Source organism: Spea bombifrons, chromosome 4 (assembly GCF_027358695.1).
Source record: "Spea bombifrons isolate aSpeBom1 chromosome 4, aSpeBom1.2.pri, whole genome shotgun sequence".
Taxonomy (NCBI): domain Eukaryota; kingdom Metazoa; phylum Chordata; class Amphibia; order Anura; family Pelobatidae; genus Spea; species Spea bombifrons.
The window spans coordinates 107,991,740-108,016,535 of NC_071090.1; the positions used below are offsets into that span (position 1 = coordinate 107,991,740).

General features: G+C 41.3%; 3 protein-coding genes across 3 annotated transcripts; all 3 read left to right on the forward strand.

Moving 5' to 3' along the window:
- The first annotated feature begins 1,795 nt into the window (after window positions 1-1,795).
- LOC128491583 (extracellular calcium-sensing receptor-like) lies at window positions 1,796-7,198 on the forward strand. The gene is made up of 5 exons (XM_053463902.1): window positions 1,796-2,059; window positions 2,256-3,086; window positions 3,284-3,511; window positions 3,650-3,773; window positions 6,288-7,198. The coding sequence occupies exons 1-5, from the start codon at window positions 1,802-1,804 to the stop codon at window positions 7,196-7,198; spliced, it is 2,352 nt and encodes a 783-aa protein (XP_053319877.1). The 5' UTR covers window positions 1,796-1,801.
- A 746-nt stretch (window positions 7,199-7,944) lies between these two features.
- LOC128491584 (extracellular calcium-sensing receptor-like) lies at window positions 7,945-13,307 on the forward strand. The gene is made up of 6 exons (XM_053463903.1): window positions 7,945-8,210; window positions 9,220-9,511; window positions 9,681-10,496; window positions 10,758-10,985; window positions 12,196-12,319; window positions 12,397-13,307. The coding sequence occupies exons 1-6, from the start codon at window positions 7,945-7,947 to the stop codon at window positions 13,305-13,307; spliced, it is 2,637 nt and encodes an 878-aa protein (XP_053319878.1).
- A 3,922-nt stretch (window positions 13,308-17,229) lies between these two features.
- Window positions 17,230-22,889, forward strand: LOC128491586 (extracellular calcium-sensing receptor-like). Its single transcript, XM_053463904.1, has 6 exons — window positions 17,230-17,546; window positions 18,407-18,698; window positions 18,867-19,688; window positions 20,330-20,557; window positions 21,777-21,900; window positions 21,979-22,889. Exons 1-6 carry the CDS (start codon window positions 17,230-17,232, stop codon window positions 22,887-22,889), a joined length of 2,694 nt encoding a protein of 897 aa, XP_053319879.1.
- Window positions 22,890-24,796: the final 1,907 nt, after the last annotated feature.

Consider the following 24,796-nt stretch of genomic DNA (forward strand, 5'->3'; position numbering starts at 1 on the left):
AGTTCTCTGCTATTCGTGGTGGTTTTGGCTGCTTTGGGTCTCATTAGATTTGCAAAGAAAAACTGCTAATTTGAGGGGGTCACACAGCTATCATATGCATTAAAGGGCATATGAGGGTCTCTTTAAATCTTCATGAGACAAGATGAGGTAAATTTACCCTTGAAAGGGTATAATCTAGGCCGGGGGAGGGGTAGGGCAGGTTTTTAGCGGCCATATTGCATATTGTTAGAGTCGTAGGCCTTTTGAAGCAGCCATCATGCGCAATCGGCCCCACGCTTCGGTTTTCTCACATAACCGCACACACGTTCATACTAACCTCAACCATTTCGGCCTAAACCCCAGCCCTGAACTCAAACGTTCTTCTCAATTTTTATGTCATAAATGTAAAAATAAGATTCTGTGGTTTTTGTTTCGACCCCCAAAACCATTTATTTGAATTAACAGAACGGAGATTTCCATCTTTGAATATTAGAATAGTTAAATGATTTTTATTTTGTATTTTTTTGCTTATTTTTTATCAATGTATTTTTTTTTAAATGTTATTTTTTTTTTAATAATTTTTTTGTAATTATCCAGGATTTTCTTCTTATTTTTTTTTTTTTTAGTTAATGTAAGCATAAATATTAAAAATGAACAAAGAGCGAGCTGTAAACCGGTCTGCGGAGGAAGCGGTGTGAAGTTGAAATCTCCATGTCTTAAGAAGTTTTGCAGCATCTGAGACCACGTTCTATCCTCAAGAACGCAGGCAACACGCGGTTCTAAAAGCTAATATTCCAGATGCTGCAGAACCTCCCGGGACTTAAAAAACAATAATAATTACATTTCTAGGCAGGGGATTAAAACAAAGAAGAAATATAATGAAGGAAAAAGACGTGTTAAGAAAAGACGGATAATTAGCGGTGGAAAGAGCTGATAGTAGTGAAATTATGAGAATTAATAGGGGATAAGACTGACAGAAAGTATGGGGTTAATAAATGTTCTCATTTACCCTATACTACACATTTTACATATAATATATAGATAGATAGATAGATAGATAGATAGATAGATAGATAGATAGATAGATAGATAGATAGATAGATAGATAGTTAGAGAAATAGATAGATAGAGAAATAGATGGATAGATGATAGATAGATAGATAGATAGATAGATAGATAGATAGATAGATAGATAGATAGATAGATGATAGATATATTATAGTAATAGATAGATAGATAGATAGATAGATAGATAGATGATAGATATATTATAGTAATAGATAGATAGATAGATAGATAGATAGATAGATAGATAGATAGATAGATAGATAGATAGATAGATGATAGATATATTATAGTAATAGATAGATAGATAGATAGATAGATAGATAGATAGATAGATAGATAGATAGATAGATAGATAGATAGATAGATTATAGTAATAGATAGATAGATCTGCTGGCAGATCTGATCCGTTTGGCCCATCTTGATCAGCACTTGGTCTTCATTTATGAGATCATATGGCTTATGAAGTGAAGGCTATATGATGACTGATTAAGGTTTGAGTCTTTACAGCAGGAAAAACGGGCGACTAGATGGGCTGGATGCTTCTGATCTTCGGTCAGAATTTTTCTATATTCAGGATCGCCATATGACTACCCCACACATGGTTAAAGTGGTTCATTGAAATTGTTTTGGTGTCTTCTTAGACAGAAGACCCCAATCAACCAGAAGTCATGCCAGCTACCACTGCATGTGGATGATCCATTATCAATGTTATTTTTTTAGGTTCCGCCTGGAACATTATCAACAATTCCAGGCTATGAGATTTGCCGTAGATGAGATCAACAGAAGTCCCGACCTTCTCCCAAACGTCACCCTGGGGTTTTATGCCTACGATTCTTGTGCCGTACTGCAGCGAGAGATCGAGGGCACACTGTGGATGTTAACAGGTCAAGACATGGCCATACCCAATTATAGTTGCGGGCAAAGCCCACCTCTGGCTGCAATCATCGGCCATTCTGCTTCTTCCATCTCCATCCTCATGGCTCACCTACTGGGACTTTATAGGTACCCACAGGTAAGGATGCTACCCCTGGTCCATTATCGTGCTTTTTATATTGAACTAGTTTATAATAACCTATAACGTGAACCTATTCATGACTTTTTGAGATATTAGGTTCTATAACGCAAGCACTTCCCTGTTATTGGAAATATAGAGATAATCATGGATTCTTACCTAAGTCTTTGTCTTATATATGGTCTCTACCCAACAGGTTAGTTATTTCTCAACAAGCTCTCGCCTAAGTGACAGGACACAGTTCCCATCCTTCTTCAGGACTGTTCCAAGTGACAAATTCCAATCAAAGGGCCTGGCACAACTGGTGTTACATTTCCAATGGACTTGGGTTGGACTCCTTGCCATAGATAACGATTATGGTCAAGAGGGTATCCAGATCATTGAGCGAGAGATCACCAAGGCTGGAGCATGTGTGGCCTTTACCGAATATATCTTCAGCAGCATGCTCTACAAAGACATATATCGCACTGTCAAGGTTATTAAAGAATCAACGGCCAAAGCGGTGGTGGCTTTCTCTACAGACATCTACCTGATACCTGTTCTGGTGGAGATGAGGAGACAGAACGTTACTGGCAAAATCTTTGTGGCCAGTGAAGCTTGGTCTATCTCAAACGTAATGTCAGCACATAAATATTCCTCAGTTCTCGATGGCACCATTGGTTTTGCTTTTCATAGCTCAAAACTCCTAGGGTTTCAAGATTACGTCAACAATGTTCGTATATCCAACACACCCGGGTTAACATGGACCAAGCTTTTCTGGGAAGAAGTTTTCGGCTGCACGTTTTATTATTATAAGAACATCTCAGAGTCATCAGAGAATCCCGACAGACTGTGCACCGGTGAGGAGGACCTCAGAAGTGTACAAAATACCTATAATGAGGTGTCAAGTCTAAGAGAGTCCATCAACCTATACACGGCAGTTTATGTGATAGCAAAAGCTCTGCATGACCTCGGACAATGTAAAGATTTGGATGGACGACCCTCTGGTGGATATTGTTCAGATATACGGAGCATCAAACCATGGCAGGTAAAATGCAGCTTTGTATTCTAGGTAACTAGGAGAAAATATATTTCCATTTGGATTCCCCTTTAAATTGGGTGCCCTGATGAAGTTTCAACATACCATTCGCTGGAGTTTCCTACTGTATCAAACACAGAAACACACATCATATATTATTTATTACCTAATATTTCTTGATGTAATTTACTACTCCTTTTCTGCAGCTCCTGAACTATTTTAAGAAGGTGCGAGTGGAACTGAAGAACAAAAGGGAGGTCTTCTTCGACGAGAATGGAGACCCACCAGCTTTATACGACATAGTGAAGTGGCAAAGGACCCCAGAAGGTTTCATAAAGCAGGTGAAAGTAGGAAGCTATGACACTATGGCTTCTGCTGAAGATATCCTTAGCATCAACACAAGCTTGGTCTGGTGGTCTTCAGGTTTAAAGGAGGTAAGAGATGACCATATGGATTCCAGCAAATGAGATCAGTTCCATTCTGTGATCAGTAAAACTTTGATGGAGAGAATAAATATTGGTAAACATGTTTCATTAGATATGTAACCAAAAAAAATCTACATTTTCTCCAAGGTTCCTCTCTCGGTTTGCAGTCAAAGCTGTCCCCCAGGCTTCCGGAAAGCAGCCCGCAGAGGAGAGCCAGTCTGCTGCTTCCAATGTATCCCGTGTCCTCAAGGAGAGATCTCCAATAAGACAAGTATGTAGCATTTTCCTAATAATGTTTTTGAAACCAGTATAGAGCTTTTATTTTATATTTCTAGATTTTGTATGCATGAGTTGAAGGCGTGTTGTGAGAAGTTGAAACATTGCATCTCACCAACTTAACTATGCATGAAGTATTTCCAACACAGTTGAGCTTAGTTGACCCTCAATAATACAAAGTTAATTCTATGAAGTTAATATTAGACTTGGGCACCAGGGGGCTCTTCGTGTTCGTCTTCGTGCTCGTCTTCGGCAAAAAAAAAAACTTCGTATTCCGCGAATATTCGCCTGGTCCTGTCTTCTCTTCGGGCGAATATTCGTGGACATTCTTCGTGCTCGGGTTTTCTTCGTTTTCCCCGGTTAAGGGGTTAAAACGGAGTTAAAGCCGCTCTGGCGCCAGGAGTTTAAATGTCCGTATGAGCAACTCTATTGGTCGTCAGCAGGGGGCTCGTCTGCCATTGGTTGATGGCAGACGAGCCCCCTGCTGGCGACCAATAGGGTCGCTCGTACAGACTGTTATACTCCTGGTGCCGTAATTGTCCGGCAGATCCCGCTGGTCTCCCTGTTCTATCATTTATTAACTGATAGAACAGGGAGACCAGCGGGATCTGCTGGGTAAGTTGCAGCATTGGGATTTTAAAAGTCTGCACGAGCGACTCTGTTGGTCGCTCGTGCAGACTTTTAAAACCCCAATGCTACAACTTACCCGGCACGTCCCACTGGTCTCCCTCCCTGTTCAATTAATTAAATGTCCGTACGAGCGACCAATAAAGTCGCCCGTACGGACATTTAACTATCTGAACAGGGAGGGAGACCAGTGGCATCGGCAGGGTAAGTTGCAGCATTGGGGTTTTAAAACCCCAATGCTGCAACTTGCCCTGCCGATGCCACTGGTCTTTAACTAATTGAACAGGGAGGGAGACCGATGTCACTGGTCTCCCTCCCTGTTCAATTAGTTAGTCCGTGCGGGGTTAAATGTCCGTACGAGCGACCAATAAAGTCGCTCGTACGGACATTTAAATCTGTACAGGGAGGGAGACCAGTGGCATCGGCAGGGTAAGTTGCAGCATTGGGGTTTTAAAACCCCAATGCTGCAACTTGCCCTGCCAATGCCACTGGTCTTTAACTAATTGAACAGGGAGGGAGACCGATGTCACTGGTCTCCCTCCCTGTTCAATTAGTTAGTCCGTGCGGGGTTAAATGTCCGTACGAGCGACCAATAAAGTCGCTCGTATGGACATTTAACTCTGTACAGGGAGGGAGACCAGTGGCATCGGCAGGGTAAGTTGCAGCTGCAACTTGCCCTGCCGATGCCACTGGTCTTTAACTAATTGAACAGGGAGGGAGACCGATGCCACTGGTCTCCCTCCCTGTTCAATTAGTTAGTCCGTGCGGGGTTAAATGTCCGTACGAGCGACCAATAAAGTCGCTCGTACGGACATTTAAATCTGTACAGGGAGGGAGACCAGTGGCATCGGCAGGGTAAGTTGCAGCATTGGGGTTTTAAAACCCCAATGCTGCAACTTGCCCTGCCGATGTCACTGGTCTTTAACTAATTGAACAGGGAGGGAGACCGATGTCACTGGTCTCCCTCCCTGTTCAATTAGTTAGTCTGTGCCGGGTTAAATGTCCGTACGAGCGACCAATAAAGTCGCTCGTACGGACATTTAACTAATTGAACAGGGAGGGAGACCAGTGGCATCGGCACTGCCGATGCCACTGGTCTCCCTCCCTGTTCAATTAGTTAGGGGTTAACTTTATTTTAAAGGGTTAAGGGGCCGTGCAAGTGAGCCTATTGGTCGCTTGCACGGCCCTTTAACCTATGGATTTCCGCGCCCGTTAACCCCTTCGATGCTGTGTTAGATAACGCAGCATCGAAGGGGTTAACGGGAGCGGAAATCCATAGGTTCGCTGTCAGGGGCTACAAAGACCGTGCGAGTGAGCCTATTGGTCACCTGCAGGGTCTTTCTCTGGCATCAACCAATTGGTTGATGCCAGAGGAGGTCCCTGTAGGCGACCAATAGGCTCATTCGCACTGCCCTGTAACCCGTGACGGCGAACCTGCGGATTTCCACTTCCGGGAACTGCCGCGAAGCCGCGAAGACAAGACAAGGTAAGATGAAGGGGGGGAATGGTAGACGAAGACGAAGACAATCACGAAGATCTTCGTGGTGTGTGTCTTCGTCTTCGCCTACGTTTTACCGCCGCCGTCTTCTCTTCGGCGTGTCTTCGGAACGAACACGAAAACGCACTCTTCGTGTTCCTTTCCATGTTCGCCCGAAGACGAATGCACAAGTCTAGTTAATATACTAACTCCACTATTCAGTATCGAAGGACAGTTAAATTCTTCCACCAAGAGAAACGCATATTGTTTGGTCCTTTATAATGCAGTGAAGTCTGCGAGGTGTAATGGTTATAGTTCCACCAAAGGTGCTGAGCAAGCTTCAACCATATTTTGATCTGCTGGAACCGTTTACATTCTTTCACATATGTTTTTTTTTTCTTTCAGACTCCATTGGCTGTTCTAAGTGTCCTTGGGATATGTGGCCCAATGACCAAAAAGATCGATGCCTACCCAAAGCTGTAGAGTACCTCTCTTATGAAGAACCTTTAGGGATGGCCTTAGCAGCCACCAGTATTTCCTCTTCTATGATTCCCATGTCCATCTTTAGTCTCTTCATACATTATAAGAATACGCCTATTGTCAAAGCTAACAATTATTCTTTAAGCTGTGTTCTCCTGATGTCTCTGTCTCTCTGCTTCCTCTGTTCTTTGGCTTTTATTGGTTACCCTCAATCAGAGAAGTGTCTTCTGCACCAGGCGGCATTTGGCATGGTCTTTACCATTTGCGTTTCCTGCATCTTGGCCAAAACCATCATGGTGGTGTTTGCCTTTATGGCCACAAAACCAGGCAGCAGGCTAAAAAAATGGACAAGTCCTCAGGTGTCCTACTTAATTATTTTCATATGCTCCTTTGTTCAGTTTATATTATGTGTTTTTTGGTTGTCTCTTTCCCCTCCTTTTTCTCAGCACAACATCCAAACTCGCCCTGGAATCATCATTGTTGAGTGTAATGAGAACTCGCCTGTTGCCTTCTGGTGCATGTTGGGATATCTTGGTCTCCTGGCCACTATCAGTTTTATTGTTGCCTTCTTGGCCCGGCGACTCCCCGACAGCTTCAATGAGGCCAAGTTCATCACCTTCAGCATGTTGGCCTTCCTCAGTGTCTGGGTGTCCTACATCCCGGCTTCTCTCAGCGCCCAAGGCAAATACACCGTGGCCATGGAGATCTTCGCCATCCAGTCCTCAAGTTGGGCTCTGGTGGTCTGCATGTTTGGCCCAAAATGTTTCATCATATTGTTTAGACCCAACATGAACTCAAGAGAGTATCTTATGGGGAAAGGAAAAGCACAAAAATAATGTTTAATGTAATTTGTACTGTTTTAAGTTTTTCAGAAATAAAAAAAACAGGAGCCTGTAACGATCCATCCATATATTTGATCTGTGTATTTATATTTGCAGCCTAGTTGCCAGGAGATGTATAGATCAATAAATATATTATACTCTACTTTTCCATTCCTAGCTATTAAGTCACGTGATGATAGATGAAATGTTCTCTTGAAATTACGAGTGATTAAAGACTTGGAAATGCAGAGTGGTCCCTTGAGTACTTCTTAATTCATGATGGGTTAATTAGGAATATATACTGTAATTTGCCTCTGAATTCTCAAAACGACAGCTTAGCGAACAGGGTATAAAAATGCATTGGGTGAGAGAGTAACGGAGACGGCCTGCAGTGCGTGCGAGATTCTTGTTGGCAGGCCCAGTGAGGTGCGTGTGTGCGGAACAAAGTGTGAAAAGGGCCGATGTGCGTGATCTAACAGTCTGAAGACCCTGGCAAGAGAGCGACACTTTCAGACTGTCTAGAGCGCGACACTAATAGACTAATAAGTGTAGCTTGTGTATGTGACACCAACAGACAAAGGAGCCTTTACTGTGAAAAATGACTGCGTTCAGAAAAAACATGGGTTGTGTGTGACAAACAGGCACCAAAACTCTTGTCATTGTACAGACATCCTAAATTTGTGTCAGTCGGTGGTATTGCTTCTTGCGTGTGTACCGACTGATCCTCTGTGTGTGTCCAAAAGGACAAAACAAGCCTTGAAATGCTGGTTAGTCTTAGTACCAGGTCTAGAAAAGCTACCAGGTCCCCGTTCTTCTCGTTGGCCTGGACGTTCCTGGCTACGATAGTTCTAGAAGTGTCTACAGTCCGGGGGTCAAATTCAGGCTGCCACCTGTCACCGCTAATCATCAACGGAAACCTCAGCCGACCAGGAGATGTTGTTATAGGGGGGACATTTCCTATTCACGTCGACAGAATCTACAACGAAATACATTTCAGGAGCAAGCCGATGGACCCCAAATGCCAGTTGTAAGTATGAGTCTGCTCTAAAAATACAACTGTGTAAGATAAGCAACATTTACTGCTGATGAGGCTGGCTGAGTGTCATCAGAGATGGAACCCTCAACAGATTGAGCGCTTCTGGGCCATTTGAACACTTTGGAGATACTATGTAAACGGGGAGAGTAACTGATTATTCATTATAATTGTTCAAATTGACTGTTAATGACCTCAGACCTCATTTTTTTATTAGGATTTTATGCTTGTGAACAAGAAAAACATGAAATATTCTTGCCCATAGAGATCATTATTTTAAGGTCTAAAAATGTTTTTTGTTGTAGCGGTTGCATTAGTCCTTCTGATCCATACTTTGTATAAGATTTTAATGATATACCATCCAATGCATAATGTACCAAAATTAACAAGACACAAAAAGGCTATATTTTTGGTCATCAAATAATATATTTGTGTATTCAGTAGTTATATGACATCATATGCTACAGGAACACTCATACAAAAAACAGCGTACATATTGTATTAACCAAATAAATGCAAAAAAAAAGTGAGTCACATAGTTTGTACTTTACCATTCTTGATATTCTAGATCATCGGTTACTCTTTGGGGTCCATAGTTGAATACGTTAAATTTAGTAATGTTGAAAAAAAGACTAGTCCATCATATTTTTGAGAAACTGTAGTTGATAACTGGAATGGTCAACCAGTATGAGTTACTCTTGTTAGAAAAAGATTTCTGATAATTGCAGAGTTTTTAGGCAAATGGGAAAATACACATCTCGGAGGAACCAGATTCCTTTTTATCAGCTTGTGTATAGGGTGTAGGTAGGCGGCAGGTGCTTTGTAGGTCTACCTTCTGGTTCATCTTGAGATTATCCGTCTGGTTGGAAAAGCAGGGATAATAATAATAATGTGGCTGTGTGTTTTACAAGTCCCTGTGAATCAGGAGATATGGTGAGGTTTATTACTGAGATATTTTGAGAATGATTGTGCTATCAGATTTTTCTTTGTTTTCTTCAAACAGCTTTGAGTTCCAGAATTTCCAGAGAATGCGGTCATTAATATTTGCTGTGGAGGAGATCAACATGAATCCGGATCTCCTTCCTAACATCACGCTGGGCTTCCATGTTTTTGACACCTGTACTGTATTGAGACGGGCAGCAGTGGGGACTCTGTGGATGCTGTCGGGTGGAAACGAAAGCATCCCCAATTATCAATGTCAAGAGAAAGCGCAGCTAGCTGGTATCGTTGGCGATTCCGGGTCAACGCGTTCCATCCTCATGGCTCAAATATTGGGGCTCTACAGATATCCACAGGTAGGGGAAAAATCCAAATTAACGATGTTAAACTAGAATGCGAAGGAACCTTCTTATGTATGTATAGCATCCCAAATCTTTTTAAACATATACCAAACGTTGACATTTTGAAGCAGATACAATTGTGGAATATAATCTAAATGTGTGGTTTGTGATTATATCTCTGTAGATCAGTTATTTTTCGACAAGCCCATTCCTCAGCAATCGGAACCTTTTTCCTTCCTTTTTTCGGACAATACCTAGTGATGAGTTTCAGTCTCGGGGTTTAGCTCAGCTGGTCTCATATTTTAGCTGGTCATGGGTTGGCCTCCTGGCCACGGATAATGATTACGGTCAACTAGGAATACAAGTGGTTAAACAAGAGATAATCATGTCCGGAGCATGTGTGGCTTTTGTCGAGAACATATTGACCAATCATCCCAACAGAAATGCCCCCCACATTGTCCAAGTCATCAGGGAGTCAACCGCTAATGTTGTGGTGGTATTGTCATCCGATTCTGACTTCATGCCAGTAGTAGAAGAGCTATTAAGGCAAAATGTATCAGGAAGAGTCTGGGTTGCCAGTGAATCTTGGTCAACCTCAGCCCTTCTCTCCAAAGAAAGGTTCCAAAAGGTCTTGGTGGGCACCATTGGCTTTGCGATCCACGGTGGTCGGATGCCAGGATTTATTGAGTACTTCAACAGCCTTCACCCATCGATATACATGGACGATCCCTTTGTCAAAGAGTTTTGGGAGCAAATGTTCTCTTGTCGGTGGGTTAAGAAAGATGGTCTGGTTGGTTGGACCAGTAATGACACTATCCAAAAATGTTCAGGCAGCGAAAAACTAGAAAACTCTATAAATCATCTCAGAATCACATTCAATGTGTACACGTCGGTTTATTCTTTGGCGTGGGCTCTGCAAAATCTGCTTCAATGCGAACCAGGGATGGGACCTTTCCACGACGGAAGCTGCGCTAAGATCTCATCTTTTCAACCATGGCAAGTAAGTGGAGCTCGGTTTGGTAATTTTAGTTGGCTGATTTTTCTTAAAATATGGAATGCATTTTGACGATTTTATTTTTGTCCCAAGCAAATAATTTGAACTTGTGTTAACACTAATTTGCATTTGACTTTTTTGGAGTGGCTGTTCCTAAGTTCTATTATTTGAGCTACGCTTTAGAAGCCTTCTCCAAACTTCAGTTCCATGATTTGAGCACAAAAATTAAGTTTTGTTATTTTTACCCTTTACCGTTTCTCTTTCTAGCTACTTCACTATGTTAAAAATGTAAATTTCTGGACCAAAGACAACACCCGGATTTATTTCAATGATAAAGGGGACCCTCCGGCCCTGTATGATATTGTGAACTGGCAAGTAGGGGCCAAAGGAGATTTGGAGCAGGTTATAGTTGGCCTCTATGACTCAAGCTCCCCAAATGGAAGCGCCCTGATTGTAGACAGGACTGCTGTTGTATGGAATAACGGACATTTACAGGTAACAGGGCTAAAGAAGGCATGCTGTGTATGGCTTTGTAGGACATTTCGTTAAAGGTGTAATAGTGACTTTAAGTGCGAATTGTTGTGTGACACAAAAGCAGGCACTGATAAGCTGTCTATATCGTGTTTATATTTTTTAGCCTTCAAAGGAAATAATAACGGAACAGATCTATTAAGGTTTATATGCACAACATGCTTGTGGGCTCACAATTTCACATATTTGATTGAAATAGTATAAGTATAGTATATATAGTATAGTATATAACCCTCGGCGTTGGGCCACCTTTCTCACCATTGGAAGCTGGGCTAATTTTTTTAATCTTTGCAATATTTCTAATTTAAATATTCGAATCTTACAAACCTAGGGAAACTAATATATTATTTGGGGACAAGTTGAGCTATTCAAGGATACCTAGTTGAGGGCAAACCTTGTATCACATATAAACATATAGTTGCAAAAATAAACCCCAAAAAGTGTACCATTACCATTATTTCCCCATAAATAGTAAAAATTAACTAAAAAAAATAAATGTTTTCATAAAAGCTCCAACCGTCTTAGTAAATTTCTCAGTTTAGTTGTAAATACATGTAGCTTCCGCACGCAGCCCATGTAGGTGATGAAAGCAATATTGATGTTTATTAAATAACAACTTCTGACAGAATACAAAGTCAGGACAGCTCAATCTATACTATAGATTTCAAATAGCTTTTTACAAAAAAATTCTACTTAAAAATATTGCTAAAAAACCAAAATGTACGGATATCTTACAGATGTAAAATGTTCTTACTTGCGTATTACCTTTATGTTCCAAAACTTGGAAGATACCTCATATAACGGGATTCCTTTCTCCTTAGCTAATCTAATAATCCAATGTTAAGACAAATGTCATATAACTGATTATAAAAAGTAAATATATTTTTATCAGTCACTGTACCCGATATAATGCAGTTTAGACACACATTAGAGCTCCGTAAAAATACTAAAGAAACAAAATTTAGGTAGAAAATGTGCATGTCCACACCTAATCCAACTTTTTTGCACCCCTAGTTCACCCACTTTTAAGGGCCACAAACCCCATAACCCTCATAACCCTTCTAGTTGGGGGTTATGGGATCTGTAGTTCAAAGACGTACATCAGTTCATTTTTGGAGAGAAAATAAATACGTTGACTTCCGCTACCTCCATTCCACAATCATATCTCGTTTAGGTTCCGCACTCCATGTGCAGTCCAAGTTGTCCCTCAGGATTCAGAAAAGTGTCAATACCAGGAAAGCCCGCCTGCTGTTTTGAGTGTGCCCTATGTCCACTTGGAGAAATTTCAAACAAAACAGGTAATATAAAAAGTAAATAATATTCTTTAAAACCTTTCTAATCAATATACAATTCTAAGACCTCTGTTCTCCTTCAGATGCGGTTGAATGCCATCAATGTTCCTGGGACATGTGGCCAAATCATGAACAGAATAGGTGCCTACCACGGATCATTGAGTTCCTCTCATATAATGACCCAATGGGTGTCAGCTTGGCCGCCATTTCCCTCTTCTCTTCTACGGTCCCCATTTCCATTCTGGTTGTCTTTGTCTGCCGTAGGACTACTCCCATTGTTCGAGCCAACAACTGGTCCCTTAGTTGTCTTCTCCTGGTGTCCCTCTCACTCTGCTTTCTTTGTTCCTTGGTTTTCATTGGCTACCCACAACCCGAGATGTGCCTTCTGCGGCAGGTGGCCTTTGGCTTGGTGTTTTCGCTTTGTATCTCCTGTGTCCTCGCAAAAACCATCACTGTTGTCATTGCCTTCAAAGCGACCAAACCAGGAACCAAATTAAGAAAATGGACAGGGGTGAAACTCTCCTATTCCGTCATTGGGCTTGGCGTCTTCATTCAATTATGCATATGTGTAATGTGGCTGTCCCTTTTCCCTCCTTTCCCAGAATTTGACTCTCACACGCAAACAGGGGTCCTCGTCATCAGCTGTAACGAAGGATTACCAGCTGCCTTCTGGTGCATGCTGGGATATCTTGGCCTCCTGGCCTCGATCAGCTTTGTTGTCGCTTTCTTGGCCAGACGACTTCCCGACAGTTTCAACGAGGCCAAGTTCATCACGTTTAGCATGCTAGCCTTCCTCAGCGTCTGGGTGTCATTCATTCCAGCCCACCTTAGCGCTCGGGGCAAAAATACCGCTGCAATGGAGATATTCGCTATACTGTCATCCAGCTGGGCCGTCGTCATCTGTATCTTTGTGCCAAAGTGTGTCGTCATATTATTCCGGCCCAACATGAATTCCAGAGAACATCTAATGAAGAAAGGAAAAAGTCAGAAATAGAATATATATACATATAGCATATTTATATAAAATAATAGCTAAACAAATGTTTAAAATATTTATCCACACGCTATCTATACAAAATCAAATGAATAAATACCATGGATAACTAGCACTAGTGAAAGGAAGCGGTTGAATACTATAATCGCTTCCTTGTTATTTATATTTTTATATATGTCAAATAAAAAGTATATATTGATGTGTTAAGATTTCATTATAATTTATTAATTTATTAGCAGCCCACATGTAAACATCAGAATTTCGGCTATGGAATAAACCTCATATCATACCGCAGGGTGACCAACTATCCCTGAGGTCAGAAGACGTTCCCCATAGTTTGTATTATTTGACCCTCTGAATGTCCCTCAAAAAAAGTCTTAAGCTTAAATGTATACTTTATTTTGAAAGTAATATTCTATTTTGTGTTTGTAACAGGGTTTTGGGTAGGCCCACCAATATCTCTGTGATCCCTAAAAAATAACCTCCCCCGCCCACAAGCCACCCACCCTAGGGGCAGTCTGGTACTTTTAGTTGGTACACATAGTTGGGGCCCATAAAAGCCAGCAATCCACACAGGCTTTGGTAATGCAGGTTCATTCACCATTAATGTAAGTCAGTGTAAACCGGTCTCCTATGTGTGAAATAAAATTCAGGGCGCCCTGTTTTGTGACAGGGGGAGAGATCTTAATCTTAACGCTCCACCAGTCTGCGACCAAATCAGTCTGTCAGGCGCCGGCTCCTTCAGCTACTGCTGGGCCTTCCTCGCTGCTCACAGCAATCTCAGCCAGCGTTAGGTATCGTGTTCAGGTTCAGCTGTCTGCAGAGTTCATTTTTCCAGACTCTCCACACACCCCACTGCACACCTTGACGGACAGGCCTCAACCCCAGGCCTCAAACACTGTGGCACATGGTCCTTCACCTACCACATCCAGCACTGAACTCCCCCCAAAAGTCCCAATGCCCCCTTTTATAACTTCAGGCCATGTGCTTTGCAGTGCGCCATCTGCTGGTCACTCCACAGGAACTGCAGGTGAGTCAGCGACACAGCAGCAGGAACTGAAATCCCTAGAAAGGGTTACACGCTAATTTACGTTAATATCAAGTCCTTTAATAACTTATTTTATTGAATATCACGCATAGTATATTAATAATACAAATATATATATATATTTAACAAAAAGGAGTTTAACAAAAAGGAGGTGCCAACTGTTTCAATTAGGTAAAATTAGGTAAAAACACAGGCAGAGCGTATTACAAAAATACATATCCACATTATTATTTTATATATATTATCATATATATATATATATATATATATATATATATATAATTCACATTTATATATATATATATATATATATTATATTTATATCATTGTGTAAAACTGTCCTTGGATTTGGTTTAAAGAAAACCTGGACAATACCAGGCCTTGGAGCGGAGTTGGTCATTCATTGTGAAGACGCACATTCTGGTTTGGAAGCGACCCCCATGACGGTTACAATTACCATCATCTAGTTTATCAAATAAAAATGCTTCATTTCCTTACAAACTTTAAGCTTGTTTGAGCAGGGTCCGCCTTACCTTTTGCTTCTGTCCAGGTTGTTATGGTATACACTGCTTGTTATGCCTCATTTACTCATTGTACAGCGCTACGGAATATGATGGCACTATATAAATCAATAAAGAATAATAATAATAGCAAATTATGTTATCTGATTATAGCGATTACCCCTTCTTTCTGTAAGTCGAATTGTTATGTTATGCACTACTTGGCCCAGCGACTCTCCAACAGCTTCAACGAGGCCAAGTTCATCACCTTCAGCATGTTGGCCTTCCTCTGGGTGTCCTGCATCCCGGCTTCGCTCAGCGCCTGAGGCAAACACACGGTGGCCATGGAGATCTTTGCCATCCGGGCCTCACGTTGGCCTCTGGTGGCCTGCATGTTTGGGCCTATATGTTTCCTCAGAGTGTATCCTATGGGGAAAGGCAAAGCACAAAAATAAAGTTTAATGTCATTTCTACTGTTGTAAGTTTTTCAAACTCAAGATTATCACCACTTGGGCTTGAGCCTGTGACCGGGGCTCTTGCCCCGTAGCCATTTTATGCTTTGTCGTCTGGGATCATGATTTCTGTATTAATTCACGCTTGATCTGCCTCTTGGAATTCCTAATTGTACGGTGATCACCTGGTAGTCTCACCTGCAGACTATCCTGAATTTGGACTAATTACCAACCCTACTTAAAGTAAAGTATCGAGTCCTGTCTTGCTTATTCAAAATGTTTGGTTCCTATGTTTGTTCCTGTGTACCAATACAGTTTTGCTGTAACATATCATACATCATACATCATAGAGTTTGACAACAGATAAGGACCAATCAGCCCATGTAGTCTTTATTTGCTTCCGTATTCCCGTTGTGATGGGTTCACACCTTTCCTCCCATGTAATGCTCTTAAAAAGAGGTTATTCTCCGCCCTAAGTGATAAGTTACCAAATTTCAATTTTATACAGGTGGATAGGTCTCACATTCAATAAATGAAATCGTACTGATCTCAGCCATTTATGAACTCTTGGCTATCCCTGACTATAAATTTTGTTTACTCCCTTGGTACCTTGCACTTTAGTAGATCAACGAAATATAGCAACGTAGACTTTGACGGCAGATCAGATGCATTTGTCCCCTCTAGTTCTGGATGTAGAGACTTTACACAAGACCTTAAACAGTCCTTGGTCTTGTCTTAGATTAAGAATTGCTTTGCGCCCCGGTGGCTGCTCGGACCTTGGGCCTCAACTCCTGGGAGGTCATAGTGGTTGTCATAAGAGAAGACCTCTACTTCCTGGACTTGGTTACCACCTCACCAAGGGTTCAGCCAACGTTTCAAACATTGAATCAAGTTGGCAAATTAAAGGAAATAAGGTCAACTCCAGTTGGTGCAACCAAATGCCCATCAAAATGACTTGATGATGCAAATTTAAGTAAGTTGTCCATCATTACTGTATTACTGTGCAGCCTTTTGGTAGATAGGAGGATAGCCTCCAGCACTTAGGAGGACCCTACAGTTCTATTGATGTCACAGACCTTCAGCCAAGAGGCGTATTGTGAGCATGGACAGGCAATCCACAATATTTGAAAGATCTTTGATGTGAATTTAGGGATTTAAGGGAGCCTGGAACGATCCATCCTTACATTTGATCTATATATTATTTATATTTGCAGCCTAGTAAATATATTATACTCTACTTTTCCATTCCTAGCTATTAAGTCATGTGATGATAGATGAAATGTTCTCTTGAAATTACGAGTGATTAAAGACTTGGAAATGCAGAGTGGTCCCCTGGGTACTTCTTAATTCATGATGGGTTAATTAGGAATGTATACTTCAAACGACAGCTTAGCAAACACGGTATAAAAATGCATTGGGTGAGAGAGTAACGGAGACGGCCTGCAGTGCGTGCGAGACTCTTGTTGGCAGACCCAGTGAGGTGCGTGTGTGCGGAACAAAGTGTGAAAAGGCCTGATGTGTGTGATCTAACAGTCTGAAGACCCTGGCAAGAGAGCGACACTTTCAGACTAACAGGTAGAAAGGAACAGGTAGAAAGGCTTGGATGGTCTGAAAGACTGATTGATTCTATCTAGAGTGCGACACTAATAGACTAAAGGGGTCTGTCTCGAGGGCGACACAAATACACTAAGTGTAGCTTGTGTATGTGACACCAACAAAAGCACCCGTCTGGTGAAAGTTGACTGCGTTCAGTTGTGTGTGGGTTGTGTGTGACAAACAGGCACTCTGTCACTAATTTAGTTGCAGGACATAACGAGGACACCAGATTGCTTTTGTGAGGTTTAGTGAGTTACATGGAGTGTATGACACACATCTTAAATTTGTGTCTGTTGGGGGTATTGCTTCTTGCGTGGGTAACGCTGATGGAAGGAATCATCCTCTTTGTGTGTCAAGAAGGCAAAAAAGGACTAGAAATGCTGGTTAGTCTGAGTATCGGGTGTAGAAAAGCTACCAGGTCCCCGTTCTTCTCGTTGGCCTGGATGTTCCTGGCTACGATAGTTCTAGAAGTGTCTACAGTCTGGGGGTCAAATTCAGGCTGCCACCTGTCACCGCCAATCATCAACGGAAACCTCAGCCGACCAGGAGATGTTGTTATAGGGGGGACATTTCCTATTCACGTCGACAGAATCCACAACGAAATACATTTCAGGAGCAAGCCGATGGACCTCAAATGCCAGTTGTAAGTATGAGTCTGCTCTAAAAATACAACTGTGTCAGATAAGCAACATTTACTGCTGATGAGGCTGGCTAAGTGTCATCAGAGATGGAACCCTCAACAGATTGAGTGCTTCTGGGCCATTTGGAGATAATTTCGAGATACTATGTAAATGTGGAGAGTAACTGATTATTCATTATTATTGTTCTTTACATTTTTTTTCTTTACATTACTAAAAGTGTTCTTGCCTATAGAAGTCAATATTCTAAGGTCTAAAACTAAATTCTGCAAATAAAAAAAGATTGTTTTTGTCATGCCCGTTACATTAGTTCTTCTTTAAAAATGCAAAAATGTGTTTTAGTAAAAAGTTATAATGATATAAAGTACTGACAAACATAAAAATAAATATAAAAAAAACACAATGTACCAAGATAAAAAGTCAAAAAAAGCCTTGCAATATTTTTGGTCATCAAATAACCAATTTTGTGTGTTCCGTAGTTATATGACATCATATGCTGCTTGTACATTCATATGAAAAGCATTGTTTAAATGATGTCAACCAAACAAAAAAAAAGGTGTAATTAAAGTGTCAAATACTTTGTCTGTTCCATCGATATTCTAGATCATTGGGTCCTCTTACGAGATTAATAGTTTAATTTATTATATAGTTTAACATTTTAGTAATGCTAAAAAAAGACATTAGTCCACCAATAATTGTACTGATCCTGAAGAATCCAAGAATCCATGGTCGGTCAGAACGAAGCTTGGATCAACTACTATTAAATTGAAGTGTTTACCCCTAGAACACCCTTCCTGGCCAAAAAATGATCCAGATTATTCTTTGTTGCTCTAAAGAATGATTTTTCTTTGTTTTCCTCAAATAGGCTTGAGTTCCAGAATTTCCAGAGCATGCGGTCATTAATATTTGCTGTGGAGGAGATCAACATGAATCCGGATCTCCTTCCTAACATCACGCTGGGCTTCCATGTTTTTGACACCTGTACTGTATTGAGACGGGCAGCAGTGGGGACTCTGTGGATGCTGTCGGGTGGAAAGGAAAGCATCCCCAATTATCAATGTCAAGAGAAAGCGCAGCTAGCTGGTATCGTTGGCGATTCCGGGTCAACACGTTCCATCCTCATGGCTCAAATATTGGGGCTCTACAGATATCCACAGGTAGGGGAAAATCCAAATTAACGATGTTAAACTAGAATGCGAAGGAACCTTCTTATGTATGTATAACATCCCAAATCTTTTTAAACATATACCAAACGTTGACATTTTAAAACGGATACAATTGTGGAATATAATCTAAATGTGTGGCTTGTGATTATATCTCTGTAGATCAGTTATTTTTCGACAAGCCCATTCCTCAGCAATCGGAACCTTTTTCCTTCCTTTTTTCGGACAATACCTAGTGATGAGTTTCAGTCTCGGGGTTTAGCTCAGCTGGTCTCATATTTCAGCTGGTCATGGGTTGGCCTCCTGGCCACGGATAATGATTACGGTCAACTAGGAATACAAGTGGTTAAACAAGAGATAATCATGTCCGGAGCATGTGTGGCTTTTGTCGAGAACATATTGACCAATCATCCCAACAGAAATGCCCCCCACATTGTCCAAGTCATCAGGGAGTCAACAGCTAACGTTGTGGTGGTGGTGTCATCCGATTCTGACTTCATGCCAGTAGTAGAAGAGCTATTAAGGCAAAATGTATCAGGAAGAGTCTGGGTTGCCAGCGAATCTTGGTCAACCTCAGACCTCCTCTCCAAAGAAAGGTTCCAAAAAGTCTTGGTGGGCACCATTGGCTTTGCGATCCACGGTGGTCGGATGCCAGGATTTATTGAGCACCTCAACAGCCTTCACCCATCGATATACATGGACGATCCCTTTGTCAAAGAGTTTTGGGAGCAAATGTTCTCTTGTCGGTGGGTTGAGAAAGATAGTCTGGTTGGTTGGACCAGTAATGGCACTATCCAAAAATGTTCAGGTAGCGGAAATCTGGAAAACTCTATAAATCAAGCTGATCTCAGAATCACATTCAATGTGTACACGTCGGTTTATTCTTTGGCGTGGGCTCTGCAAAATCTGCTTCAATGCAAACCAGGGATGGGACCTTTCCACGACGGAAGCTGCGCTAAGATCTCATCTTTTCAACCATGGCAAGTAAGTGGAGCTCGGTTTGGTAATTTTAGCTGGCTGATTTTTCTTAAAATATGGAATGCATTTTGACGATTTTCCTAAGTTCTATTATTTGAGCTACGCTTTAGAAGCCTTGTCCAAACTTCAGTTCCATGATTTGAGCACAAAGCAGGGCCGGCCCAAGGCAAAAGGCAAAATGCCGCCTGGGGCGAAATTTAAATTGCCCCCCCCCTTGACTACCCTTGCTCCCCCCCCCTTATCTACCCTTCCTCTCCCTCCGTCCCTGCCGCACCCCCCCCCATTATCTACCCTTCCCCCCCCCCCCCTTGTACTTACCTTGCTTTCAGCAGTCCTGCGGCGAGTCTCCCTGTTCGGCACTCAGCATTAAAAGCCAGCACCGAGACCGAACAGGAAGACTCACCGCAGAGGAGAGAGAGAGGGGCGCCGAGCGGGTACTGATAGCTTGGTAAGCGAAAACCACTCGGCGCCTCTTTCTCTTTCTTTCGCTTAAAATTTTTTTTAAAAAAAGGGCTTGGGGCGGCAAAGTGCCGCCCCTTCAAAGGTGCCGCCTGGAGCGGTTGCCCCACTCGGCTCCATTGTCGGGCCGGCCCTGGCACAAAGATTAAGTTATTCTTATTTTTACCCTTTACTGTTTCTCTTTCTAGCTACTTCACTATGTTAAAAATGTAAATTTCTGGACCAAAGACAACACCCGGATTTATTTCAATGATAAAGGGGACCCTCCGGCCCTGTATGATATTGTGAACTGGCAAGTAGGGGCCAAAGGAGATTTGGAGCAGGTTATAGTTGGACTCTATGACTCAAGCTCCCCAAGTGGAAGCGCCCTGATTGTAGACAGGACTGCTATTATATGGAATAACGGACATTTACAGGTAACAGGGCTAAAGAAGGCATGCTGTGTATGGCTTGTAGGACATTTCGTTAAAGGTGTAATAGTGACTTTAAGTGCGAATTGTTGTGTGACACAAAAGCAGGCACTGATAAGCTGTCTATATTGTGGTTAGATTTTTAATAATAAATGAATAGATCTATTAAGGTTTATATGCACAACATGCTTGTGGGCTCAATTAATATTTGGTTGAAATAGTATAAGTATATAATATAGTGTATAACCCTCGGCGTTGGGCCATCTTTTTTTAACCATTGGAAGCTCGGCTAGTTGTTTTAATCTTTGCAATATTTCTAATTTAAATATTCGAATCTTACAAACCTAGGGGAAACCAATATATTTTTTGGGGTAAAGTTAAGCCAGTCATGGATACCTAGTTGAGGGCAAACCTTGTATCACATATAAACATATAGTTGCAAAAATAAACCCCAAAAAGTGTACCATTACCATTATTTCCCCATAAATAGTAAAAAAAACAAAAAAAAATAAATATGTTTTCATAAAATACGTAAATTTCTCCATTTAGTTGTAAATACATGTAGCTTCCGCACGCAGCCCATGTAGGAGATGAAAGCAATATTGATGTTTATTAAATAACAACTTCTGACAGAATACAAAGTCAGGACAGCTCAATCTATACTATAGATTTCAAATAGCTTTTTACAAAAAAATTCTACTTAAAAATATTGCTTAAAAAAACAAAATGTACGGATGTCTTACAGATCTGAAATGTTCTTACTTGCGTATTGCCTTTATGTTCCAAAACTTGGAAGATACCTAATATAACGGGATTCCTTTCTCCTTAAATTAATCTAAAAATGTAAAGCTAAAACTGAGCTAATCTAATAATCCAATGTTAACACAAATGTCATATAACTGATTATAAAAAGTAAATATATTTTTATCAGTCACTGTACCCGATATAATGCAGTTTAGACACACATTAGAGCTCCGTAAAAATGCTAAAGAAACAAAATTTAGGTAGAAAATGCGCATGTCCACACCTAATCCAACTTTTTTGCACCCCTAGTTCACCCACTTTTAAGGGCCACAAACCCCATAACCCTCATAACCCTTCTAGTTGGGGGTTATGGGATCTGTAGTTCAAAGATGTGCATCAGTCTATTTTTGGAGAGAAAATAAATATGTTGACTTCCGCTACCTCCATTCCACTATAGAATATTCAATCATATCTCGTTTAGGTTCCGCACTCCATGTGCAGTCCAAGTTGTCCCTCAGGATTCAGAAAAGTGTCAATACCAGAAAAGCCCACCTGCTGTTTTGAGTGTGCCCCATGTCCACTTGGAGAAATTTCAAACAAAACAGGTAATATAAAAAGTAAATAACATTCTTTGAAAACCTTTCTAATCAATATACAATTCTAAGACCTCTGTTCTCCTTCAGATGCGGTTGAATGCCATCAATGTTCCTGGGACATGTGGCCAAATCATGAACAGAATAGGTGCCTACCACGGATCATTGAGTTCCTCTCATATAATGACCCAATGGGTGTCAGCTTGGCCGCCATTTCCCTCTTCTCTTCTACGGTCCCCATTTCCATTCTGGTTGTCTTTGTCTGCCGTAGGACTACTCCCATTGTTCGAGCCAACAACTGGTCCCTTAGTTGTCTTCTCCTGGTGTCCCTCTCACTCTGCTTTCTTTGTTCCTTGGTTTTCATTGGCTACCCACAACCTGAGATGTGCCTTCTGCGGCAGGTGGCCTTTGGCTTGGTGTTTTCGCTTTGCATCTCCTGTGTCCTCGCAAAAACCATCACTGTTGTCATTGCCTTCAAAGCGACCAAACCAGGAACCAAATTAAGAAAATGGACAGGGGTGAAACTCTCCTACTCTGTCATCGGGCTTGGCGTCTTCGTTCAATTATGCATATGTGTAATGTGGCTGTCCCTTTCCCCTCCTTTCCCAGAATATGACTCTCACACGCAAACAGGGGTCCTCGTCATCAGCTGTAACGAAGGATTACCAGCTGCCTTCTGGTGCATGCTGGGATATCTTGGCCTCCTGGCCTCGATCAGCTTTGTTGTCGCTTTCTTGGCCAGACGGCTTCCCGACAGTTTCAACGAGGCCAAGTTCATCACGTTTAGCATGCTAGCCTTCCTCAGCGTCTGGGTGTCATTCATTCCAGCCCACCTTAGCGCTCGGGGCAAAAATACCGCTGCAATGGAGATATTCGCTATACTGTCATCCAGCTGGGCCGTCGTCGTCTGTATCTTTGTGCCAAAGTGTGTCGTCATATTATTCCGGCCCAACATGAATTCCAGAGAACATCTAATGAAGAAAGGAAAAAGTCAGAAATAGAATATATATATATATATATAGCATATAGCATAAAAACAAATGTTTAAAATATTTATCCACATGCTATCTATAGAAAATCAAATGAATAAATACCATGGATAACTAGCACTAGTGAAAGGAAGCCGTCAAATACTATAATCGCTCCCTTCTTATTTATATTTTTATATATGTCAAATAAAAAGTATATATTGATGTAATAAGATTTTATTATAATTTATTAATTTATTCTTTAGCAAGCCCGCATGGAAACATTAGAATTTCGGCTATGGAATAAACCTCATATCATACCGCTGGGTGACCAACTATCCCTGAGGTCAGGAGACGTTCCCCATAGTTTGTATTATTTGGCCCTCTGAATGTCCCTCAAAAAAAGTCTTAAGCTTAAATGTATACTTTATTTCGAAAGTAATATTCTATTTTGTGTTTGTAACAGGGGCCCATAAAAGCCAGCAATCCACACAGGCTTTGGTAATGCCGGTTCATTCACCGTTAATGTAAGTCAGTGTAAACTGGTCACCTATGTGTGAAATAAAGTTCAGGGCGCCCTGTTTTGTGACAGGGGGAGAGATCTTAAGCTTAACGCTCCACCAGTCTGCGACCAAATCAGTCTGTCAGGTGCCGGCTCCTTCAGCTACAGCTGGGCCTTCCTCGCTGCTCACAGCAATCTCAGCCAGCGTTAGGTATTGTGTTCAGGTTCAGCTGTCTGCAGAGTTCATTTTTCCAGACTCTCCACACACCCCACTGCACACCTTGACGGACAGGCCTCAACCCCAGGCCTCAAACACTGTGGCACATGGTCCTTCACCTACCACATCCAGCACTGAACTCCCCCCAAAAGTCCCAATGCCCCCTTTTATAACCTCAGGCCATGTGCTTTGCAGTTCGCCATCTGCTGGTCACTCCGCAGGAACTGCAGGTGAGTCAGCGACACAGCAGCAGGAACTGAAATCCCTAGAAAGGGTTACACGTTAATTTACGTTAATATCAAGTCCTTTAATAACTTATTTTATTGAATATCACGCATAGTATATTAATAATACAAATATATATATATATATTTAACAAAAAGGAGTTTAACAAAAAGGAGGTGCCAACTGTTTCAATTAGGTAAAATTAGGTAAAAACACAGGCAGAGCGTATTACAAAAATACATATCCACATTATTATTTTATATATATTATCTTATATATATATATATATATATATATATATATATATATATAATTCACATTTATATATATATATATATATTATATTTATATTATTGTGTAAAACTGTCCTTGGATTTGGTTTAAAGAAAACCTGGACAATACCAGGCCTTGGAGCGGAGTTGGTCACTCATTGTGAAGACGCACATTCTGGTTTGGAAGCGACCCCCATGACGGTTACAATTACCATCATCTAGTTTATCAAATAAAAATGCTTCATTTCCTTACAAACTTTAATCTTGTTTGAGCAGGGTCCGCCTTACCTTTTGCTTCTGTCCAGGTTGTTATATTATATACTGCTTGTTATGTACATTTGCTCATTGTACAGCGCTACGGAATATGATAGCACTATAGAAATCAATAAAGAATAATAATAATAGCAAATTATGTTATCTGATTATAGCGATTACCCCTTCTTTCTGTAAGTCGAATTGTTATGTTATGCACTACTTGGCACGGCGACTCTCCAACAGCTTCAACGAGGCCAAGTTCATCACCTTCAGCATGTTGGCCTTCCTCTGGGTGTCCTGTATCCCGGCTTCGCTCAGCGCCTGAGGCAAACACACAGTGGCCATGGAGATCTTTGCCATCCAGGCCTCACGTTGGCCTCTGGTGGCCTGCATGTTTGGCCCTATATATTTCCTCAGAGTGTATCCTATGGGGAAAGGCAAAGCACAAAAATAAAGTTTAATGTCATTT